This window comes from Diplotaxodon limnothrissa, linkage group LG14, assembly GCF_057381915.1.
Source record: "Diplotaxodon limnothrissa isolate DT_005_m linkage group LG14, D_limnothrissa_male_GT1.1, whole genome shotgun sequence".
Classification (NCBI taxonomy): domain Eukaryota; kingdom Metazoa; phylum Chordata; class Actinopteri; order Cichliformes; family Cichlidae; genus Diplotaxodon; species Diplotaxodon limnothrissa.
In genome coordinates, this window is record NC_140609.1 from 4,175,085 (window position 1) to 4,192,921 (window position 17,837).

The following is a 17,837-nucleotide window of genomic DNA, read 5'->3' on the forward strand; positions in this document are numbered from 1 at the left end:
ATGAGCAACTATGACACAGCCATACATTCACAGTAAATGTTAGTCATCCTCTTCCAGCGCTGCGTGAACTGTCCAATCCTTTCTCTGCCTGGGAACAATAAGTGGGCCCAGCAACTCAATCTGATGAATCCTATCTGAGTTAAAACATGGTCTCCCTCATCACTTGAGCTACTGCAGTCCAAAATCATTTAATTTATTGATCAATAGCCTCTTTTTCAGTATTACTGACGAACACTGAGGCCAGGGAGGGAACCATTTGAACGGAAAAGCACAAAATTGAGTTTTTCTGTGAAAAGTTTTTGCTCAGTGGTGGAAAAAATAGTGTCTACACTTTGAATTAACACTAACATTAAATCCTTTCTTTACACCTTCCAAACAACATTATCTATCCTTATAATTACATCCTCCAGTCGGGTTTCAAAGTTTCAAAATTTTCAAAGAACCTGCAAATAGTATGTTGTACTAAGGTATATTACTGCCCATTCAACAGGATTGGAAAGAGCTATGTGGGCCAGTAAGCTCAAGCTTTCTTTGCTGATCTAACCGAGCAAAGATGCATAGAAAAGCAAAGAATAGAATGCCTCAGAGAAAAAGACAGAATTTAATAAACCAATATATGAAACAATGAGTGGAGGGAAAGGACTATCAGTATTTGAGGTGGAGTTTTTGAGTTGTTTAGTCTGGATTTACACTTTTAAAATCAATCTCCTCCTGAAACTCCAGACATGCAAACAGAGACAAAAACACCATCAGCACAAAACAGTATTTAAACAGTGTTCAAGCAACACATCACCAAGGTGTAATTTTACTAAAAACATGTCCTGGTTCACAGAATATTTTTTCACAGAAGCCAGGGCTTCAGTTTATCAAGTTAGGTCATCATTAGAAGCATGTTGTCTTTGCAGTTATTTATTTTTAGTTTTGGAAACTATTTTCGTTTTTTGTTTCTTCAATTGTATACAACTGAAGAAACAAAAAAAACAGTAGAAACTATATATAGTAGAAACAGTAGAAACTATATATAGTTTCTACTGTTTGCTGCTGCCAAGACAATCCTTTCATTCCACATTTAAATTTTTCTATCAGGAAGTATATTTAGTAGTACTTTCCTTGAGAGCAGGGAAGTCATGTTTGTGTTGCACTTTGATTTCACCTAGGCTACGGGATAACGCTTTACACTATCAAAGTGGATTTGAAATCAATCAGCCAATCATGTTGAACATCATCCTCTTCAGTTTTGCTTAGTTCAAATCACTCTCATGACCGAATATTTGAATAGCCTTATAGACTGTGAATCTCTTGCTCATGTTGACTGATGCTACTACAGAATAAAACTGATAACATCTCACCCAACTCCCATTTATAGATGCTAATGTTTATTAGTCCCTGTCCAGGACGTGTACATCCTCATCACTGAAAGAGTGGCCACTAAATAGACTGCAGAGTCCTGGCCTGATGAGGTAGCTCTTCTGTGTTGTGCCATTTGGTTGGTCAGAGGTGGATTGGTTTGGCCATTTTAACACATTAAAAGAAATTTTCACCATTTCACTATCTCTAAAAGAGAGAGAGAATATACCTGCTGCTCGGCCTGTGGCTTTTCATCAGACTCGGGGAACACGGTGCTGTTTTTTGTAGCCATCCATTATTGTCGGGTTTCATAAATGGCATAAATAAGACACTCTCATGACTCATCGAGTGACTCTACTGACCAGCCATTTGGTGGCATGCAGTCTGACGATGTCACATTTTAGTACCTTGGAACGCTTGGAACCCCAGGAGAGCAGGTACTAAAAAAGTACCTGGTACCAGGTACTATGACCTAATGGAAAACCCTGAAACCTGTGGCAGGTAAGGGTACATCTGGCACCATCTTACAATGCTGTGATTGCAGCCATTCTCCAACTTTCTGAATGGTACTCATGGCCATTGATCCATTGATAAATGGTCTTTGATCAGTGGTTGTTGATCAGTGGTCATCACAATTTGCATATTAATGACCAAGAAACCGACCTTACAGCCTATTGTTCGCCAGTAGTGCTATTTTCAGACCTTTTGCAAATGTACCGCTTATGAGGTTGGGGAAACCTGCATTCAACTAAACTAAAGAACTAACTCGGATGAGTGATGAAACGTTTTTGCCACTGAAAATGCTACATCAATATGAACAGAATCAACACTTTGGGATTTCCTTACTTGGATGATTGAGCATGCTTCAAGACAAGCACAGGCAAACGTTTTTTAATTTTAACTGCATTTTCAAGTTTTCTTCCGACTGATAAAAAAACGTAAGAACCATTTCAACAACCACCAAACAGCTAAAATAACAAATGATTAAAGAGCAGGTAAACAGATTCTGCAAAATGGTGTAAATACAAAGCGAGGCTCCCACCATTCACCTGATATCAGGTGCTGAAAGAAGACATCTGACAGATTCCCAAACTGTAGGTTTCATCACCCTCCAACCAAAATTCACTAAACCAGCAGCAAAAGAAGACCAAAACTACGCTTCACATTTGAAAAACATTGTAAGGAATTCCCTCTTACTTTGGCTCTCTTGCTTCCACCATGATATTGGCAAGACCCCAGATGCAGGCTATGCAAAGTACATAGCTTTACATAGCTATGATACATAGCCCTAGCAAGACTCCTACACACTGGGGGACACTTAAAGACATAAAAATATAATGCAAAATACAATGATCAAGAAGAGTCTGGATCCCTTTATCAGTGCACAGTATCTTGTTGTGTTATTTTTTTCCCCCAATAACTGTACTACAAGAAATTTCTGAGTCATTGCTTTGAATATGAATATTAAACAAGCAGGTACTGAAAAATAACAGAACAGGACAGTGTTTTAGTCTATAGTTTTAGTCAAAGCTGCTATTCAGATTTTCAAAAGTACATGTTGTCTTTAGCATTTAATATTTTAATAATTTATTTTAATATTTCTTGAATATCAACAGTGCGTTATTAGTGGAGGCCAAGAAAATACTGTTGAACGGAAGAAATGTACTTAAGCTGTTAAATTTAGCTGCACACAGTGCAATTCAGGCAGTCAGTTGCTGTAATACTTTTACATTTTGTGTGACATGTTTTTGAAAGTTGAGGTTTGATTTTTGTTCAGGTAAAAAAGATTACAAAACTGAGTGTTAAATACTGATTTTTGCTAAAGTAAAAAAGTGACTCTCTACTTTAAAGTGGCTCTCCTTTTAAGTTATGTTAGCTTATTTCCATGGGAGACATAAATGAAAATGAATGAAAAGTTCAAGTATATATATATGTGTGTGTGTGTGTGTGTGTGTGTGTGTGTGTGTGTGTGTGTGTGTGTGTGTGTGTGTGTGTATTTGTGTTCGATGCACAACCTCATAAAAAAGTCATAAAACAAGATTGAAACATCTTCATCACTGCTGCATGCTGTGCCTGAATCTATGTTCATGCTTTGCAACAAGCATGAAACTGTCATTTCTACTTTTTTTTCAGCTTAAACTTTCAGCGTGAAGGAAGAACACGTTCAGTGATTCAGACTTACCTTGATATCTGACAAGGACTGCTCCAGCCTGAGGATTGATGCTGTGGAAGCGGATGGAGATCTGATTGCTGTGACTTCTTACTACCAAACCCCTCATTAGAATGGACTCGTTGGCCAGCACTGTGTTCTCGCTGTTTAGAACATCTTCAAAGATCACTTTGTCTCCTTCAGAAAGATTCACATTCATCACCTGACAAAAAAGGAGTACAGATTATATTGTTTGCACATGAAAATAATACTAGAAAAATCCACGTTCTGTGTCATTCTGTGAACTTTCCTAGAGAATGTTGGCTGTAGAGAGAATTTTCTAAGTTTCCGATACCACCACCATCTTTGATGTTTTTTGTTTGTTTGTTTGGTTTTTTTTTAAATGAAATGCTATGTTTTATACAAGATGCAATGGGATGCTAACTTTCCAAGAAGTTCAACTTTTGTCACAGAAAAAGTTGCAGAATATTTTTCTATGAGTCTTTAGAATCTTTAAGATGTGAATGTGAATGAATTTGTGTTGTTTTTGGTCAGCAGTGGTTTTTTGCCTTGGAACTCTTCCATGGACGCCATTTTTGCCCAGGCTCGTTGTTATTGTTCGATCATAAACAGTGACCCTAACTGAGGCAAGTAAGGCCTGCAGTTCTTCAGATGTTGTTGTATTTTTTATGACCTCCTGAATTAGTCATTGATGCGCTCTTGGTGTGATTTTGATAGGCCAGCTACTCCTCAGAAGTTAGATAGTTATAAATAAAGTTATAGATAGTTGATGTAGTTTCTTATCTCTTTCTTTAGATCATGGGATAGTGTATTGACCTACTTCACTTTGTCAGACAGGTTCTATTTGAGGGATCTTAGTAGATCTGGCAGCAATCAGGTCTAGCTGTGGCTAGTGAAATCGAATTCAGTTTTACAAAAAATGTTAATTACACGGTTAAATAAAGAGGTAATCTTAAAACATGAACCTCCACCAGGGAAGTTCACTCTCTTGGCAGCATTTACATTTAAGGGAATAGTATTGCATTTTGTATATATTCATTTTGTTTTCTCTGTTTTTTTAAAACATAGTTTAAGATGTTTGTAGTGCAGTAAAAGTCAGATTAGTGCAGCACAACAGTTTATTTAGATTACGCAAACATTATGTATGAGTAGGTAATGGATTACAGTTACTGATTTGTAAATAACTGGACATGAATAAGTTGAGCTTAGTTCTAACCACCTAGGTCAGCTTAGTGATATTTAGAATCCCTATATACCATTTCTTTTGCCTATATGTTGTCAATACAAATAATGTCAGTAGCAAACATAGCTTCAAATAGCTCTCTATAGCATTATTATGACTTTGACTTCAGAGCAATTATTAGCATTTAAGGAGACATCAAAGCTCAAAAGTGACAAATTAAATTTTTGTTATTAATAACCGTTATTATTGTTTTATTTCACAGTGGCTTTCACAAACAAAATAATACATTAATACTAATACTTTAGATGTTTTTAATATGAAATAAATCACTTTGAGTTCATTGAACAAACGTGGATGTTGGTTTTTAAGTTGCTTCACTAAATAAGAAATATTTTTCCCTTGAAGAAGCATTGTTCCCCTGAAGCATTGTTTGTGTTTTACCTTTTGTGAATTAATCATCAATTATAATCATTATTAACAAACAAGGACCCTTGCATTTTCAGAATTTTGCTATTGAATGGTACCATAAGCATCAGTTCTAGATGCATCCCTACTGTTGACCGTCATGGACTTCCCTCTGCAGTTACCTGACTTCAACAACAATAAACAATTACGGGGGAACATTGTTAGTTTCAACCAGGAATGCCCAATACAGAAAGGCCTGGAACCGGATCTCTGTTTAAAAAGTCTTGGACTCTGATCCAGTGATTATTACCCAGTAGGCAAACGGAGCTTGGATACAGCTGAGAAGAGGACTCGCCCAGCTCTAACTGCTTTTCAGTCTCCGAATGTTGATACTGCCTGCTCTGAATGCATGCTTGCCAGAGATGCCTTGCAGTCAAGCATGAATCTTCAGTCACATCCATTATCAGCAGCTCTCATCCAAATCCGTGCTCTGCATAACTAACTGGGTTAACTTATAGTGGCCTGGAAAATACCCCCCAAGGATCTGTTTATTATAAAGGTTTTTACTTTTGCTGTTTCACAAATGATTAAAAAGGGAATCGCAACAATTTGGACTTTTTGAGTACAGGATATTTTACTAAAGCAATTTAGCAGAAACAAAGCAAAACCCAAGTCAAATAATAATAATCACATAAACAAATCACTTGATTTATAATTATTGAATTACAATTCAATTCAATTCAATTCTTTATTTATTTGTCACATGTAGTTATAACTAGTACAACACACAGTGAAATGTTTTTTCCGGCTAAAAAGTACCCCCCCCCCCCCGACTGTGCATCTTACTAAACTTATAATAAAAAAAAAATATCTATATAAAAGTATAAAAATGTATAATATCGTGCAAAATATTACGCTGTAATAGTTAAGAGCTATAGTGTACGTATTTACATAAATACAGATGTAAATGATAAAATACAAATAAAAATAAGGATAAAACTCAAAAGAAAATTATATACTGTGTATGGAATTGTCCATCATGTTGTCCGATTTGTGTTTTGATTGAGGAGTCTCACTGTTTGTGGGTAAAAACTCCTCCTGAACCTTTCAGTTCTTGTTTTCAGGCTACAGAGGCGTTTCCCTGACCTCAGTGGCCTGAACAGTTTGTAAGCGGGATGGCTGGAGTCGTTAGTGATCCTGATGGCCCGGGATCTGCACCTTTCAGCGTAGATGTCCTGCAGTGTTGGTAAAGATGTTCCCATAGTGCGTTCAGCTGTGCGCACGACCCTCTGCAGGGCTTTCTGTTGCTGTACTGTGCAGTTCCCGTACCACACCGTGATGTTATTACACAGGATGCTCTCAATGACCCCGGTGTAGAATCTCCTCTGGATGTTCTTGGAGATCTTAAACCTCTTTAAACGCCTCAGATGATAGAGGCGCTGTCTGCCTTTGCTGATGAGGAAGTCCGTATGTGTGTTCCAATTAAGGTCCTCGTTGATATAAACACCGAGGTATTTAAAATTAGAGACTTTCTCCACAGGGTTTCCATTGATCTGAATTGGGGTGTGAGTTTTCTCGCCTCTCTGTCTCCTAAAATCATCACCATCTCCTTTGTTTTGCTGATATTCATGGAGAGGTGGTTTACCACACACCACTTTGCTAATCCGTCCACCTCGCTTCGGTAGGCCCTCTCGTCATTCCCGGAGATGAGTCCTACCACCACTGTGTCGTCAGCGAACTTCACAATGGAGTTAGTGGGGTATCTGGCCGTGCAGTCCGCGGTGTAGAGGGAATAAAGAAGAGGGCTAAGCACACATCCCTGGGGGGCCCCTATGTTCAGTGAAAGGGTATGAGAGTACACATCCCCTATTCTCACCGACTGTGGTCTCGCAGTCAAAAAGCTGTGAATCCACCTGCACAAGGATGTGCTGAATCCCAGATCCCGGAGCTTATCCGTAAGGATGTGGGGCACTATGGTGTTGAACGCTGAGCTGTAGTCTATAAACAGCATTCTCACATAGTTCCCACGTCCCTCATCTAGATGGCTCAGTGTGGTGTGCAGGACCTGTGCTACAGCATCTCCAGTGGATCTATTTGTCCGGTATGCAAACTGCAATGAGTCCAAGTCGGGAGGGAGGAAAGAACTAATAAAGGGTTTCATGAGCCTCTCAAAACATTTCATCACTACAGATGTTAGGGCCACTGGGCGATAATCATTTAGGCTGGCTGGGCGGGTGTTCTTAGGGATCGGAACAATCACTGATGTTTTAAAGCAGGTGGGGACTACCTGCTGGGCCAGGGAGGCATTGAAGATGTTAGTGAAAACTGTAGTTAGCTGATCTGCACATACTCTTAGCACACGCGGGACCAGTATGCTATCTGGTCCCGCTGCCTTCCTGCAGTTGGTTGCCCTCAGAGCTCTCCTCACGTCATGCTCAGAGAGTATCAGTGGTGCTGGTTCAGCAGCGGGGGCGGGTGCAGGGCTCTGAGATTGAAACTGAGGCGCCTCAAAACGCGCAAAAAAAGCATTGAGTTCGTCAGCTAACTCCGGTTTCGTACATCTCACCGTGCTGGGTTTATAATCTGTGATTGTTCGTAGCCCGTCCCATATACGTCGGGAGTCGCCATATTGGAAATGCGACTCCACCTTGTCCTTGTAACGCCTTTTAGCCGCTTTCACAGTCTTCCTTAAACCATAAGAAGCTGCTTTATAGTTGGTCATATCGCCCGATGTGAGCCCCATATTGTAGGCCGTGGTCCGTGCTTTGAGAGCTTTGAGAGCTCTCCTGACAGTAGAGTCAACCCAAGGTTTTTGATTGGGAAAGGTCCGAATTGTAGTCGAGGGGATGATGGTATCCACTAGCATTCCAATGAAGCTAATCGCTGTGTCCGCAAACTCGTCAATGTTTGCGGAAGTATCCTGGAATACGTCCCAGTCTACATCACCGAGTACGTCCTGCAGCGTCGCCTCTGATTGGACAGTCCAACGTTTGACCTCTCGCGTCACCGGAGCTTCCTGATGAAGCCTTTGTTTATATTCCGGGGCGAGTAAAATGGCGGCGTGGTCCGATTTCCCAAAAGCCGGTAGGGAGATGGCTTTGTAGCCGCCTTTAAATGGACTGTAGCAGTGGTCCAGTGTGTTGTTTCCCCTGGTGGGACAGGTAACATGCTGGTGAAAATTAGGCATGACCTGTTTTAATTTAGCCCTATTAAAATCCCCCGCCACTATGAGGGCGGCATCTGGATGTTTAGCCTGGTGGCCGCTCAGCACATCATGGAGGTCCAATAGCGCCTTGTTGTTATCCGCTTGTGGCGGGATGTAAATCGCAGAGATAATCACAGCCGTGAACTCCCGAGGGAGGTAAAATGGCCGACAGAGGATGGTGAGAAGCTCCAGATGGGGTGAGCATGACCGGGACAGGACCGTGATATTCTGAGGGTTACACCATCTGTTATTAACCATAAAACAAACCCCACCGCCCCGCAGTTTACCGGATTCCGCAGTTCTGTCCGAGCGGAAAATAGAAAATGATTCCGCCGGGGTTATCGCATGGTCCGGCACAGAGCTGGTCAGCCAGGTTTCGGTCAGGCAGAAGATGTTGCAGTCCCTGATGTCTCGCTGGTACCTGGTTCTCGCCCTGATGTCGTCCAGCTTGTTCTCAAGTGACTGGACATTAGCTAGCAATATGCTAGGCAGTGGAGGGCGGTATGCTCTGGTACGCAGCCTGTTCCGGACCCCTGCTCTTCTACCTCTGTATCGCCGTCTCCTTTGTCTCCAACATCCTCTGGAGTCATTGTTCTCGTCGCGGAGGATCTCTTCCGGCCACAACGTTGTGTCCAGTAAACCCGTAGCAGAGGTGAGTGAAAAGTGTTGTCCTATATCCAAAAGTGTGCCAAAGTCATATTGAGTCCGGCCTAGTGCAACACGAGCAAAAAAACCAATAAAAAACATAAATAAAACGAAATAAAAGCACAGTCGTTGCAGAGCTGCCAGGGCGGCAGCCGAACTCAACGGCGCCATCTTGATTACATGAATTACATCCTATAAACTGATGCTGGTTTCTAATGTTAATCCTGGAAGGAGAGAGGTTCGAAGAAAGAATGCGCATGCCTTGGCCACTACAGATTTATCTCTGATTGGTGTAGTTATACTACTCCAACGGGAAGGCAGTCAAATCCTTGGAAGTTGCAATCCAGTGGGAAATAGCCAAATTCTTGGAAATTATAATCCAACACAGCAAAAATGAGTAGAGAAAAAGACAAAAATTATAAATCCAGTTTGTTGGTCCAAAGTGTTTGGGCAGTGGTTGCTCCACTGTTTCTTACTGTATTATACAACTATGAATTCCCAGAGTCAGATCTTTAAATGATGCTCTCCTACTCATTGCACGGAACAAGAGGAAGAACCCCAATGTTCCTGTTTTATACTCATGTGTCCATATGCATCACCTCCTCTTTTACCTCCTTCATGTTCACCATCATGCAATTACTTACTGCACATAATGTCCTCCTGTATATATCCACTTAATGTATATAATGTTCTCTCTCTCTTTTTGCACAGTTGAGGAGCGTGTCAGGATACATTTCACTGCGTGTTGTACTCGTATAACTATGCATGTGAAAAATAAAGAATCTTGAATCTTGAATATGATTATGACATATAAATCCTCTTTTAAGACACACCTTTGTCAACAAGCTTCTTCTCTCTGTTTTTCACATTTCATATACATGATTTAAAGCAAAGTTCAAACATTAAAATCACTTAATTACCGTGGTTACATTTTCTTCTTTTCTATGTTGTACTTTAACATGATCTCACATTAACTGCATCACATGTGAATGTTCAGTCCCATATGAATATACAGGGTGGGCCATTTATATGGATACACCGTAATAACATGGGAATGGTTGATGATATTAAAGTCCTGTTTGTGGCACATTAGTATATGTGAGGGGGCAAACTCCTCAAGATGGGTGGTGAATGACCATGGTGGCCATTTAGAAGTCGGCCATCTTGGATACAACTTTTGTTTTTCCAATAGGAAGAGGGCCATGTGACACATCAAACTTATTGGTAATGTCACAAGAAAAACAATGGTGTGCTTGGTTTCAACGTAACTTCATTCTTTCATGAGTTATTTACAAGTTTCTGACCACTTATAAAATGTGTTCAATGTGCTGCCCATTGTGTTGGATTGTCAATGCAACCCTCTTCTCACACTCTTCACACACTGATAGCAACACCGCAGGAGAAATGCCAGCACAGGCATCCGGTATCCGTAGTTTCAGGTGCTGCACATCTCGTATCTTCACACCATAGACAATTGCCTTCAGATGACCCCAAAGATAAAAGTCTAAGGGGGTCAGATCGGGAGACCTTGGGGGCCATTCAACTGGCCCATGACGACCAATCCACTTTCCAGGAAACTGTTCATCTAGGAATGCTCGGGCCTGGCACCCATAATGTGGTGGTGCACCATCTTGCTGGAAAAACTCAGGGAACGTGCCAGCTTCAGTGCATAAAGAGGGAAACACATCATCATGTAGCAATTTCAAATATCCAGTGGCCTTGAGGTTTCCATTGATGAAGAATGGACCCACTATCGTTGTACCCCATATACCACACCAAACCATCACTTTTGTTGTTCCAACAGTCTTGGAGGGACCCATCCAATGTGGGTTAGTGTCAGACCAATAGCGGTGGTTTTGTTTGTTAACTTCACCATTCACATAAAAGTTTGCCTCATCACTGAACAAAATCTTCTGCGTGAACTGAGGGTCCTGTTCCAATTTTTGTTTTGCCCATTCTGCAAATTCTGTGCGCCAATCTGGGTCATCCTCGCTGAGATGCTGCAGTAGCTGGAGTTTGTAAGGGTGCCATTTGTGAGTAGCTAATATCTGCCGAAGGAATGTTCGATGCCACTAATGCCACTCTACAGTGATTTAGACTAACAAGCACCCTGCTTGTTAGTCTAAATGTGTTAGCAATGTCTTAATCCAACATGTAATTTAATCAGACTAAATCAGATTAAATCAGATTAAAAGTATTACAAATCATTATAAGTATTACAACACCCTTATTAAGATAAACTTTCGGATTTCTAAAATATTAGCTTTGAATTGTCAGTCACGCTATTCAGCAGACTACATTTATTATACCAACATTTAACAAGCTGTAGAACATTTTACAAGAAATTAAAAAGTTATTATGTTTTGCAGAAACAAATTTTCTGTGATGTAAATATCTAATAATTCATGCATCTTTTCTAGTTTTATGTTTTATTTTGAAGTTTACTTGAGTTTCAATTCCTATGAGGATTGTGAAATTATTATTATTATTATTATTATTATTATTATTATTATTATTATTATTATTATTATTATTATTATGGGTAATTTCTAAAGTGCCATAGAGGCTATGGACAGTTTTTCAGAGGTAGAGTCATTATTGTTGCCACACAGCATACTGTCATCTAGTGACAGAGCAAACTGGAGAACTTACCTGTTTCAGATCAGATGACGAAATGGTCCTTTTATGAAAAGACTTTATGGCACAAAAGTGCTAGCCTTCACAGATTAGTTTGAATTTAGAAGCTACTTGAAAGCTGTGATAGAGAGGTTATAAAAGGAACATTTAAAAGCCTGTTTGCACTTAAACTATCATTAATTTCCTGGTAAAAAAGAGAATTGAAGACAAACTCTGACTTTCAGTTTTGTTATATAAATGCTGTCTTTGTCAAATCTAGCACAGTATCAGACATTTTATTATATTAACATTAAAATATCAGCATGTATCGGAAGAAACTTGATCAGATGTCTGCTTTGAATATTGTTCAAGAACAAATCAAACGTAAGAAACACAGGAAAAGTTTAAAGGACAGTATAGAGAGAGCTCAGTGATAATGCTTTAGATAAGCTTGTCTCTTTCAGTGAAAGCATGTATGGTGACACAAAAAAGTGTCACTTGTAACTTTTTCATCACAGCAGGTATATCTTTAGGAGGCATCCTAGTTTTCTATAGATCATATCAACCACATCACCTCATACCTAACTAAGAGATGAATCCACAGCTTTCCTTAGAAAAGCTGCCAAGGTAGGTTTGTGGGCTGGATATCCACTCAGAGGAGTGGTCAGCATGTTCACATCAAAGTATGAACATCAAACTGGACTTAAGACTTCTAAGTACAGAACAACACTAAAAATGTTGACATACTTACAGTATAATATACATTTAACACATTAACATGTACAAACGCAAAGTCTGGACTTTAAATCAAATCAAGATGTTTTGAAATGACCTTAAACAGGTTGTTTGTGCCTGGAAAACCATCTTATGTGGCTGAATTAAAAAAAAATTCCACAAATGATAGTGTGCCAAAAGTCCTTAAAAGCAATGTGAAAAAATTATTCACAGTTATTGCAAATGCTGATAACAACTAGTTATTAGGGTTAGAGAGCATGTGTGTTTTTACACACAGGGACAGCCACGTTTAGATTTTTTGTCCTTAATGAATAAAATCATCCTTTAAGTATTCTCTCTGGTTTATTATCTAAAACATATTAGTGCAAGTATGACAAATACTTCACTGCACTATGAGTACAGAAGGAACCTATCCAGCTCAAGACAGCACCAATGACTCCACAAGCTCAATAGCCTCTATGGTATGCCTGTGTATAACAAGCCATAAAGCACAGTTAATGAACTCATGGACACAACAGGATCAGGAAAATAGTGTGCTGAACAGAGGGCATCACCAAGTAATCACATTATGCCTACAGCACAGTGATAATAAAACACTTGGGAGACATAATCTAATTTGTCCTGGCTTAAGTCCAGTTTCTGTAAAACAATCTCACGAACATAATCATAAGTGGTGAACCCAGATCTGGAAAAAGCATAAGGCCTTGTCAGCATAATGGATGACATTGTTTTCAAATCTGTATCGCAAACTATTATCTAAGATCTGTCAAACAGTCCCCTCAGTAAAATCTGTGGAAAACTACAGCAGTGGTTTTGGAGTGCTGTAGTCTGCTGATGCTGTTATTCTGCTGTCCTGTTCATTAGTCTCATGCTTTTTTTAGACTAAGCAAAAAAATAAAAAATAAATAAAACTTATATAGAGATAGAGCATCCCATCTGCTGCTGTGTTTATTGATCAATTTATATTCTTGGATTTAGTGTTATTCCTGGTTTTGGTTCTCCTTATTGTGTGTATATCCTTAGCTTCTAGTCTTTAGGTTTCTTCTACTGTGCCTTCCTGTGTTACACTTTTAATGTCAAGTCACCACTGTTTCAATGTTTGTGCACCTCCTGTGTTTCCCCCACTCAGTCATGTCTCCATGTCTCAGTGCCATGTCTTTGTGAATGTCTCTTGTTTCCTGTTTTACTTTGATAGTCTTGCATCTTATTTTCAGTTTTGCTTCCTCTTGGTCACTTGTATGTGATCCCCGCTGTGCTCTCCTCCTGGGTCATTCCCTGGTTATGTCACGGCTGCACAGCAGTCGTGTGGTGAATTGAGTAAAGGATCCAAGATGCAGGCACTGACTGGGGTGCGAGTGAATATTTATTGCAGAGGTGATAAGGGGACAAAAACAGGAGGAGCAGAGCGGGGAGTAAACCAACCTAAACTGGGGAAAACTAAAGAACTCAACTTAAACCAAACACGCACAGGGGGAGGAACAAAATACACAATGAAAGATGGCGGAGAGACGCAGACTAAACACCAGGTTACACAGAATGATGCAGACGGACACGGAGTTAAACAGACAGAGAGCACAGGAAAACACAGGGCTTAAATACACGGGGAGTAATCAGGGAATGGGCCACAGGAGGGAGACACAGCTGGGAGCAATAAGGCTAACGAGACAGGGGAGAGGTAAAACTGAACACACTGACATGAGACATGAACTTTCAGAATAAAACAGGAAACTAACAGACACAGAGAATCAGACAGGACACTGAACATGACAGGCAGACTCATGAGCAGACACAATAACACCATGGACAGACAGAGGGAACACAGAGAAGTGGGAGCAGGCAGGCAAAGAACAGAAACCTAACAAATGGCAAAATCACAACAGAATACACACTCGGAATGAACAAAAGCATAAGAAAACACAAAACACTGAGTCCTCAGACTCAGGACCATGACAGTACCCCCCCCCCCTCAAGGGCTGGCACCAGACAGCCCAACAGAAACACAAAAACGGACCAAAACCAAAAAAAAACCCCACGAACCAAAAAACAGAAAACGACCCGACCAGGGCGGGCGGTGGGGGTCCAGGACGGAGGGACACAGTCCGAAAAGGCCCAGATGGACAAGGTCAGGGGGCCGACCCGGAGGCCAAAACAGTTCAGTTCCGGGGGCCGACCGTGTGAAAGGCAGCGGCAGTGGGGCAGGTCCGGAGGCCGGCCACGCAGTAGGCAGTGGTGTGGAAACAGTTCTGGGGGCCGACCGTGCAGACGGCAACAGCGGCGTGGAAACAGCTCTGGGGGCCGACCGTGCGGACGGCAACAGCGGCGTGGAAACAAGTCCGGAGGCCGGCCACGTGGAAGGTAGTGGCGGCGTTCAGGAGGGCGTTCAGGAGGGCGTCCACGGTGGCGGAGATGCCCAACAAGCGGCCTGGCAGATGACCAACGATGTGGAGGTGGTAGTAGGGGACCTGAAGGCTGCGTGGCCCCTGCAGCCCCAGGCGAAGCGGAGGCTGGACCAGACGAGGCGGAGGCGGAGGCTGGACCAGACGAAGCTGATGAGGACGCTGAAGCAGAAGCTGGACCAGGCGAGGATGATGAGGATGCTGGAGCCGGACCAGGCGATGCTGATGAGTATGCTGGAGCCGGACCAGGCGACGAGGATGAAGACACGGAGGCTGGGCCAGACGAGGATGAAGACACGGAGGCTGGACCAGACGAGGATGAAGACACGGAGGCTGGACCAGACGAGGATGAAGCGGAGGCTGGACCAGACGAGGATGAAGCAGTGGCTGGACCAGACGAGGATGAAGCAGTGGCTGGACCAGACGAGGATGCAGAGGCTGGACCAGACGAGGATGCAGAGGCTGGACCAGACGAAGATGATGAGGATGCAGAGGCTGGACCGGATGAAGCCAAAGCAGACGCTGGACCAGGCGACGAGGATGAAGCCAAAGCAGATGCTGAAACCGGACCAGGCGAGGCCGAAGACTCTGAGGCCGCAGCAGGCGAGGGTGATGAGACTGCAGCTGGTGATGAGACTGCAGCTGGTGATGAGACTGCAGCTGATGGCTGGACGGGCTCCTCGGGCCCCCCAGCTGACGAGGCAGAAGGCTGGACGGGCTCCTCGGGTCCCCCAGCAAAAACAGTGTCAGACCCAGTGGGCACTGGAGCCCCTGGCACACACAGAACAGAACCAGCAGGCACACGGGCCTCTGGCAGGAACGCAACAGAACCAGCAGGCACACGGGCCTCTGGCAGGGACGCAACAGAACCAGCAGGCACGCGGGCCTCTGGCAGGGACGCAACAGAACCAGCAGGCGCACGGGCCTCTGGCAGGGACGCAACAGAACCAGCAGGCGCACGGGCCTCTGGCAAACACATGGCAGACGGCAGCTGCACAGAGCATTGAGTCTGCTCAGGCAGCGACGGCCGGGTGCCGTCCCCAGCTGGCTTCTTAACCGCCAGGGGTCCCGAGTCTGCTGGGGGCTGAGACCCAGCCTCTGGGGAGGCCCTGGGGCGAGTAACAGTCTCTAAATTAGCCAGTTTCTGAGAAACTAGAGTGGTTTTAATGGGTTTGTCTCTCCGCTTAAAATGGGTGCTAGGAACGGGATTCAAAATGGGTGGCACAGACACAGCCTCCAGTATGGAGGGAACGGGTGATCGGGCTAATGGCATAGATGCAGGCTGGGCTAATGAACTGGCTAAAGGCTGATGTACTGGTTGAAGTGAGACTGGAGTTGGTGGTGGAGTGGATGAAACACAGTCAGTTACTGTTATGGATGTTTTGAAAATGCCAACTTGTGAGAGGTCAGTTACCACGAAGGTAGGTAAACGCCGTGTACTGTCTCTACTTTCACTATGAACAGCCCCAGAAAACACAGTCCCAGAAGCACCAGCGTCCTTAAAACTCACCACAGCTGGTCGCACAGGAGTCCCTGAATCCGGCTGTGGGGTGAAGCGCCGGTGGTGCGAATGTTTCCTCCCAACCGTTGACGGCTCCGACAGGCAGGGAAAAACCTCTGGGGGGTCGGGCCGTGAAACCTCCGGTGGGTGACTCTGAGACGGATGCTTTGTGGCGGTCGTAGTCCATTGTTGCTGGGCGCAATCCGCTACTTCCCGAGCTTGCACCGCTTCCCGGGCTTTATGCAGCTCAGCGAGTAAGTCTGTAAATCCCCGGACCTGGTGGAGATAGGGATTTCCGGCCAGGATTGCTTCAACGGCATTTATCCCCACAACCTTCGCTCGTGCATTGGAGGTGTGGGTTACCCAGTCCACCAGGCGTAGGGCCCGTGTGAGGTCGCTCTCCCCGGTCAGGGCCGCTGGATCCATCTTGTGGTCGCGTCGTACTGTCACGGCTGCACAGCAGTCGTGTGGTGAATTGAGTAAAGGATCCAAGATGCAGGCACTGACTGGGGTGCGAGTGAATATTTATTGCAGAGGTGATAAGGGGACAAAAACAGGAGGAGCAGAGCGGGGAGTAAACCAACCTAAACTGGGGAAAACTAAAGAACTCAACTTAAACCAAACACGCACAGGGGGAGGAACAAAATACACAATGAAAGATGGCGGAGAGACGCAGACTAAACACCAGGTTACACAGAATGATGCAGACGGACACGGAGTTAAACAGACGACGCGACAGAGAGCACAGGAAAACACAGGGCTTAAATACACGGGGAGTAATCAGGGAATGGGCCACAGGAGGGAGACACAGCTGGGAGCAATAAGGCTAACGAGACAGGGGAGAGGTAAAACTGAACACACTGACATGAGACATGAACTTTCAGAATAAAACAGGAAACTAACAGACACAGAGAATCAGACAGGACACTGAACATGACAGGCAGACTCATGAGCAGACACAATAACACCATGGACAGACAGAGGGAACACAGAGAAGTGGGAGCAGGCAGGCAAAGAACAGAAACCTAACAAATGGCAAAATCACAACAGAATACACACTCGGAATGAACAAAAGCATAAGAAAACACAAAACACTGAGTCCTCAGACTCAGGACCATGACAGGTTATCCCTCTGTGTAGTTAGGTCCTTTGTCTTCCTCTGTTTCTTGCCCGATCGTCCTGCTAACCTCCCTTGCGTCTCCATGAGGTATTTCCAGGTTTAGGTTTTCCCAGTTTAGGTTTTTGTTAGTTCCAGTCCTGTTTCTGTTTGTTTTCGGCCGCCAAAAAATGGCTCACGTTCTGTTCAAGTTCCATTCTTTCTCCAGTGCTTGCGTTTGGGTTGTACCACTCTTTCCACTCCACACGTCTGCCAGCTAAGACGTGACAGAACGATCCAGCCACACCATGAACCCAGCAGAGCTGGAGGCTCAGGAGACGCGGTCCAGCCTCCTGTTTCATTGGCTGGAGGATCTGAAGAGCTTGTCCAGCCATCTTCCTCATTCGCTGGAGGGTCAGGAGGCTCATTTAATTTAGCGCAACATGTTAATACATGATGGTAGATCTGCTTTCCCCATCTCTGAACCCAAATGCATTGTTACTGACACAGATTTACAGTTGGTGTTGCCTTGAATTCA

At 43.3% G+C, this 17,837-nt stretch overlaps 1 protein-coding gene across 1 annotated transcript in view; it reads right to left on the minus strand.

Moving 5' to 3' along the window:
- sez6b (seizure related 6 homolog b) overlaps positions 1-17,837 on the minus strand; it is a 241,983-nt gene that overhangs the window by 57,377 nt on the left and 166,769 nt on the right. The window contains exon 4 of the mRNA XM_085369986.1: positions 3,530-3,719. Coding sequence (XP_085226112.1) covers positions 3,530-3,719 — 190 coding nt within the window. The remainder of the gene's footprint in view (positions 1-3,529; positions 3,720-17,837) is intronic.